Here is a 9953-nt window from a genome sequence, read left to right as displayed (position 1 = left end):
AGGTGCGTATATATATTTGTGGAAGGCAATTCGATTTTTTTCAATTGATAATTTAGTGTACCAAGTTAAAAATGGAAAAGTCATTAGTTATGGACATTTGAATTTATTATTTGGCATTAGCTCGCAAAGAATTAGAAAGAGATTATGGTGTATAATGTTCTTATTTGTTAACCTAATAATTAGCTTTTACTATTATTTTTTTTTCGGGAAATTAAATAAGGGTTTTTTTGTACAAGCGCCATGAAGATAGTCATTTTTGTTTTTCTTTTGGATAGAGCCTGCTCGGGTAAGCCCCACAAGGTCTTGGGCGGGCTTGGCAACCCTCCCTCCTTGGACAACAAAATTGTTTTTTTAAATCCGACCAACTCTTGACGACTCGACCACAAGTCCAGACACAATTGGGTCCGTAGATCGTAGCCATTCGACGCTTGTGAACCCATGTGCATCGAACGACTCTGGATGCAATTGTGTCCAAATTTTTGTGGTCGAGATTTGTGTACGTAACATTCTTTAAAAAAAATAGTTTCAGAATAAAAGAAAGCCCCTTCAAAACTTAAGAGAGAGGAAACGTGAAACCCTTTGTTTGGTACCTATGGAAATGAAAGGAAATTAAGAAGGAAAGTGTGAGGAAACGCATGAAGGTAAATACAAATAAACTTTGCTAAATATTTTACCAAAAAAAAAATTCGCAAAATACAGTGGGCCCACTAGCCAAAGGGCACTGTTAGTTTCAAGTCCTGATTTTGGAGTCTTGTTTTTAGGCACGTTTTGGGTTTATCTGTATTGGGCTTTTAGTTTTTTTGGAGTCTTTTTGGGTTGATTCCTTATCTGATTAAAATCCTTTTTTTTCATTTGTATCTCCAAAATCCAAAGGCAATATAGTGAAAAACATTATTCCCACAACAATTTTCGATAACTAATTGATATCATCGATAGACAATAGAGAAAATTAGCCGGATAGAGTTTCGTTACAAGTAGCCCGAACTTGCTAGATTCCTTCCAATTTCGGAATTGATGTCAAGAAATATGTACTCCAATATTACACCGAACTAGCTCTCGTGTAACTTCAATTGCGGATTACATTACTCGATTATCAAAATCAAAACCATTGTATAAATCTAAACTAAATTGATCAAGAACGACGACAGATGAGAAGGATCAAACGGTAACTTATTGTAAAATTTTATTGATGCATATATAAATGGTCTAGTACATAGAGTAACGCCACGACCATTTGTTTAGGGTTCCTATCATATGAACTAATCGTTGTGCCCAGTAGTACTAGCAGTTTTTTTGGGTGGGCCCCAGTCATTTATTAGTTTGTAGTTTAAGTTATCGTTGCTAAAATACAACCCGTCAGGTTGCACACGATAATAGCAGTTAAACTTGCCGTTATCGTCTTTACAGGATTGATCGATTTGCTTACTGTAAACATCAATACTTTTGTCTTGCAAACAACAGTAGAAATGACAGGAGTAGCGAGTCAACAAGAAAAGGCCGGGACGAAACGTCCAAGAAAAAACTTGACCCTTGGTGATTGTTCGATTCAATAAGTCATAACCTTTGGATTGGCAACGAAACTTCAATGGCGGATTAGGAACGTTGTTGATAATGTAAACCGCGCGTTCGGCGTAAAGATGGAACCATTGTTGTTGCTGATCATCACAGAATGTTTGCAAGCTAACAAAGTGTAATGCGACAATAGCTAATGGAAGGAAGCGAGCCATTGTATTGCTTGGAATTGTCACATTTTGAAATTTTGTATACAATGCGTGTATTTATAGATTAATTTTCAACTCTTTTAAATCTGCAAATAACTTTAGAATTAATTTGAGATTTCAATAATCTTTTTTTGGTTAGGAGAATTGTTTCTCAACACACACACACACACTCTCTCTCTCTCTAAAGAAGCCGTCGCTCCGCATCTCCTCATTCCCCTCCCCCAGGGTTTTACACCTTAATGGGTGACAGGAGGGAAATGATTTTTCTCCCTTGTGGAGTTTTTTCATCTCCTCATCTTAGATCTCGAAGGTTTTTTCTCCTTCCCCCTTCACCCCCATCCTCCTCCCCAAACCACCATCTGCCACTTCTCCACCTCCTCCGCCGTGCAGTCCGACGACTTTTGGAGGTAGTGCCTTGCAGATCATAGTCGCTGAAGGCGTTCTCCCTGCTGGAGTGGAAGATCTAGGTTGGTGGATACAGTTTGCTCCGATATGGCGAACTACGTCCGGCTCCGTTACCGATTTTTTCTATTTTTTGTTCTTTCTTTGGTGTTCACTTTGTGGGATTCTCCCCGTTTGTGGGGCTTCTATCACCCCTGTGTGGGTGTTTTTGGTTGTTTTCTGCAATGCTCCGACTGTTTGGAGCGATGGGTTTAGTTGAAGTTGAATATAGTCTTTGGATTGAGTACCCACCTGTTTGGTTTCTTGATCTCTTGTTTAGGGATGGAGTTTCCTCTTGATGTACTGTTTATTGGATCTACAATATTATCTGTTATCGTTTTGGCAAAAAAAAAAAATTGTTTGGCAAACAAATGAAATTGCAAGTATGTATCACCATCATCTCCGTCAAGGAGTATTGCCGGATAAAAAATAAACTAAATATCATCAGTAGAGAAAAGCCGGATAGAGTTTCGTTACAAGTAGCGTGAACTTGCCAGATTCTTTCCAATTCCAGAATTTGATGTCAAGAAATATGTCTCCAATATCACGCCGAACTAGCTCTTGTGTAACTTCAATTATGGAGTATGTAACTCGATGATCAAAATCAAATTAAACCCTTGTATAAATCTGGACAAATTGATCAATAATGCCAGATGAAATGGCGAAACGATAACTTATTGTGAAATTTCGTCGATCCACATATAAATACTCTAGTACATAGAGTAACACCAGGACCATTGGTTATAAAGGGTTCCTATCATATGGACTACCAGTTGTGCCTAGTAGTATTAGTAGTTTTTTTGGCTGGGCCCCATTTATCTATTAGTTTGTAGTTTAAGTTGTCGTTGCTAAAATAGAACTCGTCACGCTGCACACGGTAATAACAGTTAAACTTGCCGTTTTTGTCTTTGCAGAATCTGTTAAGGAAATGGAAGTGGAATAAATGATCACTTAATAACATCTGGGACCTCTCCAATCATTGCCAATTAGTTTTGAGGTGGATATAAAGTTTCTATATGGTATCAGAGCGGAGCCCGTTCCACCCCACATTTTAAAAATTCACAATTCACACTCCACCATGACAGACTAGCGAAAAGGCTGCACGATGATAGGACTCAAAAAGAAAGTGGCCACACATGACAGACCTCAAATGCGGCTGCACGTGAGGGGGAATGTTAAGGAAATGAATCTCACATTACTTGGGAGTGGAATGAGTGATCATTTAATAACATCTGGGACCTCTCCAATCATTGTCAATCCATCGATTTTCTTACTGTAAACGTCAATACTTTTATCTTGTGAACACCAATAGAAATGGCAGAAGTAGAGAGTCCTCGAGAAAAGACCGGGATGAAATCCCCAGGAAAAGACCTGACCCTGGTTGACTGTTTGGGTTCTGACATCATAATTTTGGATTGGCAACGAAACTTTAACGGCGGAATCGGAACCTCGTTGATAATGTGAACCGTGCGCTCCCCGTAGAAATGGAACAATTGTTGTAAGGGGAGAGAGAGATTTATTTAAGAAAAAGTGATCTAACGGCCGGTTACAATCTTAATATAAAAATATGATCCAATGGGTGGGTTTAGTTACTCTACTTTATTGTAGAGTTCAAAATATTAGAGAGGATCAATTTTTAAGACATCATAAAAATTTGAGTCTGTCACAAGTTTTTTTTTTTGGTTAACCAAGTGCATGTATGAGCCAGTTTACGTGCATTTTGACTGACCCTGAGAGACCATAAACCCATCGTTCACTAGCAAGGGCTACACTTGAAACTGGAGCTCTGGCCTCAAAGGAGTACGTTAATAGTATCTGGGAGGTATCAAAGCTGAAATTTCAAAAGTGAGCAAACGCCTAAACCTCAAATCTTGACCACCAGGCTAACCCTTGGATTTGTTTGTAACATTTTTTTCAATGGAAGAAATAATTGTGACAATCCTGCTAATATTAGAAACCAATTATCTTCATCCTATAACGTTTGGATCCTCTCTCTCTCTCTCTCTCTCTAGAGACAGACTTCATTTCAATGCACAAGTGATCGATATCACATCTCTAAAACCCAAAGGCAATATAGTGAAAAACATTTTTCCCACAATAATTTTCAATAACTAAATATCATCGATAGAGAAAAGCTGGATAGAGTTAGCGAGAACTTGCTAGATTCCACCCAATTTCGGAATTGATATCTAGAAAATATGCACTCCAATATCACACTGAACTAGGTCGTGTGACTTCAATTCCGCAGTTCATAACTCGATGATCAAAATCAAAACCATTGTATAAATCTAAACAAATTGATCAAGAACGACGGACGAAAGGATCAAACGATAACTTAATTGTAAAATTTCATTGCTGCATATATAAATGACCTAGTACATAGAGTAACACCGCGGCCATTTTTTAAGGGTTCCTTTCATATGGACAAATGGTTGTGCCCAGTCTTAACTGTAGTATTAGCAGTTTTTTTTGCTGGCGGGTTCCAGTCATCTATATGTTTGTAGTTTAATTAAGTTATCGTTGCTAAAATAGAACCCGTTAGGTTGCACATGATAATAGCAGTTAAACTTGCCGTTACCGCCTTTACATAATCGATCGATCTGCCTATGTAAACCTCAATACTTTTATCTTGTAAATGCCAGTAGAAATAGCAGGTACAGACATTTGAGAAGAAAAGGTTGGGATGAAAACCCCAAGAAAAGACTTGACCCTCGGTGAGTGTTTCGCAGTAAGTAATCATAACCTTTGCAATAAAACTTCAACGGCGGATTTGGAGCTTTGTTGACAAGGAAAATCATGGGCTTGGCGTACGTAAAGATGAAATTTTTGTTGCTGGTCGCAGAATGTTGGCAAGCTAACAAAGTGTAATGCGATGATAGCTAATGGAAGGAAGAAGCGAGCCATTGTATTGCTTGGAATGTCTCATGCTGAAAATTTTGTATACAATGCGTGTATTTATAGAGTAATCTTCAACTCTTTTAAATCTTCAGATAACTTTAGAATTAATTTGAGATTTCAATAATCTTTTTATTTTTATTTTTATGAACAAATGAAGTTGCAGGTATGTAGCCTCGTCATCTCCGTCAAGGAGTATTGCCACACTTACAATATCACACTACTATCTGGATGTAGGGTACTACCCCACTGTACTTGTGTCTAGAACCGAAACTGAAGTCCGACCACATATGAACTGGTTTTATGAATATGTATAGTTCAATAATGGGCTATGGGCCGGGACTCGAACATTGGTCTTGTCTAACTAGTTCCTGAGTTTACAACACTGAACCAAATGATCAATCGTAGATTTCAACAATCTCATTATGTATGATTTCGATTACATGTGGGGTTACATTCATTAATCGTATGCCATCTTACTTTTCTTTGTTTTGACTTTTAAACTTTTCAGATACCAACAATCTGATGATGAAGATTGTTCTGATTATGATCGCAAGTTACTTCGTCTATGTAAATTTTCTGAAAATCCGAGCCCAAATTATTACTGGGTTGTACATCGATGATCACATCCTAGTTTCATGTGCTCATGCCAACAATGTGAAATGCTGCAATGACTAATGGAAGAAAGAAGCGAGTCCTTGAATTGCTTGGAACGTTAATAAACCTGTTGCTGGAATTGGGAGTTTATTTAATTAAAGAGAAAGATATGAAATTTCAAAGATTTTATTGAAAAATTAATCTTATTTCTTGTATCTATATAAGAAAATTAAAATAATCATTACAGTTGCATTATTCTTGCATATTAGCAACGTATAACAGATTTCTTTGGAAATTTTGGATTTTATAAATACTTTTATCGGCTAAAAAATGGTTATATCTTTGAATCCTTAATGAATTTTATATTGAATATGAATCTTGTTTAATAGATCTCGATTAGTTCTATAAAATAATATTTTCGAAATCACATAAAATATTATAAATTGAAAGATATAATCAATTGAAAAATAACACGAACTCCAAAAAAAAGACTATTAAATCCGGACGGAGGGAGTGCCATTAAGCAAGAAGTGGATCACCAATAATCCACTTACCATCTACATCATTTCTTAATATAAAAATACATTCTAATCAACAACATAAACACAAAATCAATTAGATTTTTATTTTTATTTTTATAAGAGTCATTCATTCATCACAAGCACATTGGGCAAACAGATTCTAGAACAGATACAGAAAAGAACCAAAACAACCTAAACGTCGATCTCAAGCACCTACTGCCGAAGCAGGCCCCACGATAACACCGGTACATAAGAACCAATCTCGATCTAGATAACAGAGGATCTAAAGAGATCCATAGCTCAAACCCTAAACAATTAAACATCGTTGAAATCTGAAGGCAAAACAACAACAAATCAACTAAAATCTAACAGGTCTCATGGACAAAATCACAATGGTCACCGGCCAGAACAGGATAAGAATCGAACACCACCGGACCACGGCGACCAAAGACCAGTCTTCTTCCAGCTGAAACTGCTGCGCAGCCCAATCAAACACCACCAGACCACCACCAACCCCAACAACACCAGCGAAACCCACCAGCCCCAAAACAGACATCCAGAGACACAAAGACGACCAACACTAGACCATTCCTCAATAGGTGCCGGGTTATTTGCCCCCCACCATCACCCACCGAACATCCAGACTGGTAAAAAACCGGATGGGGGAAACCCGCCGATAGAAAAGAAAAACGGAAAATAGCAGATGAATAATGGAAAACTCCCTTACACCAATCGCACACCTTATTACACTCATCGCCGAACCAGGAACAACAGATCTGGAGACGATGGAAGAGGAACGGGCCAGAGGAGCCACCATCCGTCGGCGGAGCCGGCCTGAGGAACCCTCGCCATCCTAGCAAACCGCCACATGAAACCTGGTAGTCATGGAGAGCACAACAAAGAGAGAGAGGATGGGGGGGGGGGGGGGGGGGGGCGGGGGGGGCGGGCTCCCCCCCAACAGCAGCCGATGTTAGGGTTTTTTTTTTTCTAGAGAGAGGCTTACTAAAAATAAATCAATTAGATTGGCGTTCAAAGCATTACAATGACTTGCTTCTTCCTTCTCTTTGTGACCCTAACACTTCCTTTCGTTTGCACACAAACAATGTGTGACAACGAACAAGGTTTCTAGTTTTCCAAAGTGGTTACGGTACACATCATCATCAGAGTCCCGAACACTTCCTTTCGTTTGCAAATCAAAAGACGATGATTTCGATCGGAACACATAACCTACACCTACACACTGACAAATTAGGAATTTGGTTGGAAGTTCCGACCCAACTTCTCGCAAACCACACTTGCTTCTATAATTTTAAGTGGGATTCCAAGGACAGAAGTTTCGCTGTTTACGATCGTATATGTAGTGTAGAATAGGCCCCGTTCTAATACCATGATGAAATCCTGAAATATTTGCAAACTAAGGAAAGAACTTTATTAGAGAGAGAAAATGTGACTGAAGAAGATAGTGAGAAAAAAATGTACATTGCTTTTTCTGTCCTGTTCAATTATTGGAGAAACTTGGGCTTATACACCCCAAAACAACAAAACCAGCTTCCACTACTAACTAATCAAGATTCCATTTCTAACTAATCAAAAATCAGTTAGAATAAACTCAACGAGCTGAGCTGGCCACTTTAATGACCTTAGCTGACATCACTTAATTACATTTGGAATCTCTTCACTCATAGTCAATTGATTTTGAGATAAATATAAATTTTTTACATAATATCAGATTGGGGCCCATTCCATCCCAGATTTTAATAAAACAGCATATTAGTCTAAAGTCTAAATAAAACAACCTCATAGGAGCTTTAGTCTAGCCTATATAAGTTTCTGTGATGTGTAAATTACATTAGTAAAAATATTTTAGATTTTAGAGTCCATGAAAAGACAAAATTGTATTTAATGAGACAAGGACTTTGTTTGACTAACACAAAAAATATCTTTTTTTCATTTAAATTGTTTTAAATGAGACAAGGCCCTTGTTGGGCTAACACAAAATATGATTTTTTTCGTGTTTTTCAATCTTGTTGCACTTTCGTATGATACCATAGGCTTTTAGGCACTTTCATATGGTACCATAGGGTTTTAGGCACTTTCATAGGGTTTTGAGGTGCACTTTCCTATTATAGGATTATTTTAGCAGTTTGGGCACTTTCATAGGGTACCTTAAGGTTTTAGGCACTTTCATATATAGGGTACCCTATGATTTTAGGCACTTTCAAAGCCAATCAACCTTGGTCAACACCGGTCAACCTTAGGAGGGGTTTTTTTTTTGTAAATCCTGAACAAAATGTCCTTTAGACTTTAGGGGAAAATATTTATGTCTTTACTTTAGCAAAAACTCTTATAGTATGTCCTCCTACTCAATTTACCCTTTATAAAATTCACAATCCACCCAGGATGATAGACCAACGAAAAAGGCTGCACGATGATAGACCCAAAAAGAGGGTACACGTGACGGACCTCAAAATGCAGTTGTACGTGAGGGGAATGTTAAGAAAATAGAGTCTCACATTGCTTGGAGTTGGAATGAGTGATTACTTAATAACACTTGAAACCTCTTCACTCATTGCCAATTGATTTTGAAATGGATATAAAATTTCCACGACATTTTCTCTCTCTAGTTCTTGAAGTTCTCCCTTAGTTTGCAAGGAATTGAGAATTTCATCAAGTTGCTTCCTTTATGTAAATTTTCTCTTAATCCATACCCGACTTGTTACTGGGTCGGTTTCTATATATATCAGCAGTGATAAGAAAACTTGGACGAGATTAAGCGAGTGGGAATAACTCCCTTGTAAAGTGATTTTTGTTTATATCAAAAGAAATTTTGAGGAGGGCTAGATTTGGTTGTTAATTAGAAGGATAAAGTGATTTCTGTTTTCCTCGCGAGTTTGCAGTTTCCCACTTTTTCGAGGGAAACAAAATCTAGACAAATTGATCATCAAGAACGCTAGATGAAAAGGAGAAACGATAACCTTATTGTAAAATTTCGTTGCTGCATATATATAATGGGTCCAGTACATAGATGTAGTAACACCACGACCATTTGTTAAGGGTTCCTATCATATATGGACTGATTTTGTGCCCGGTAGCATTAGTAATTTTTTGGGTCCCAATCATCTATATGTTTGTAGTTTGAGTTATTGTTGCTAAAATAGAACCCGTCAGGTTGCGCACGATAATAGCAATTATACTTGCCTTTACCGTCTTTACATAATCGATCGATCAACCTACTGTAAACCACGATATTTTTTTCTTGTGAACCACGGGAGAAGTAGCATTTGTAGAGCTCCGTCAAGAAAAGGTTGGGATAAAACCCCCAAGAATAGACTTGACCCTCGGTGATTGTTCGCCATACGTAATCATTACCTGTGCAATAAAACGTCACCGGCGGATTTGGAGCATTGTTGACAAGGTGAATCATGCGTTTGTCGTAAAGATGCAAATGCAATTTTTGTTGCTGATTGCAGAATGTTTGCAAGCTAAGAAGGTGTAATGCGATAATAGCTAATGGAAGGAAGAAGCGAGCCATTGAATTGCTTGGAATGTCACATTTTGAAATTTTTGTATACAATGCGTGTATTTATAGATTAATTTTCAGCTCTTTTAAATCTGCAAATAACTTTAGAATTAATTTGAGATTTCAATAATCTTTTTCTTTTGGTGAACAAATGAAATTGCAAATGTGTACCCCTGTTAATTGTCATTTCCGTCAAGGAGTGTGTAAAAAAACTAAAAAGGTAATCAATTGAAAAGGAATGTGTATATATTACCTACA

General features: G+C 37.6%; 1 protein-coding gene across 1 annotated transcript; it reads right to left on the bottom strand.

The window, feature by feature from the left end:
- Positions 1 to 1259: 1259 nt before the first annotated feature.
- Positions 1260 to 1727, bottom strand: LOC131316998 (S-protein homolog 29-like). Its single transcript, XM_058346581.1, has one exon. It carries the CDS (start codon positions 1725 to 1727, stop codon positions 1260 to 1262), a length of 468 nt encoding a protein of 155 aa, XP_058202564.1.
- Between the last annotated feature and the right edge of the window lie 8226 nt (positions 1728 to 9953).

The sequence above is a fragment of the Rhododendron vialii genome, chromosome 2a, assembly GCF_030253575.1.
Source record: "Rhododendron vialii isolate Sample 1 chromosome 2a, ASM3025357v1".
NCBI lineage: Eukaryota > Viridiplantae > Streptophyta > Magnoliopsida > Ericales > Ericaceae > Rhododendron > Rhododendron vialii.
This window is presented reverse-complemented; position numbering and strand designations above follow the sequence as displayed.

Excerpts from the sequence above, each read along its gene's own strand:
- LOC131316998 (XM_058346581.1), bottom strand. The coding sequence starts at position 1,727 with ATGGCTCGCTTCCTTCCATTAGCTATTGTCGCATTACACTTTGTTAGC.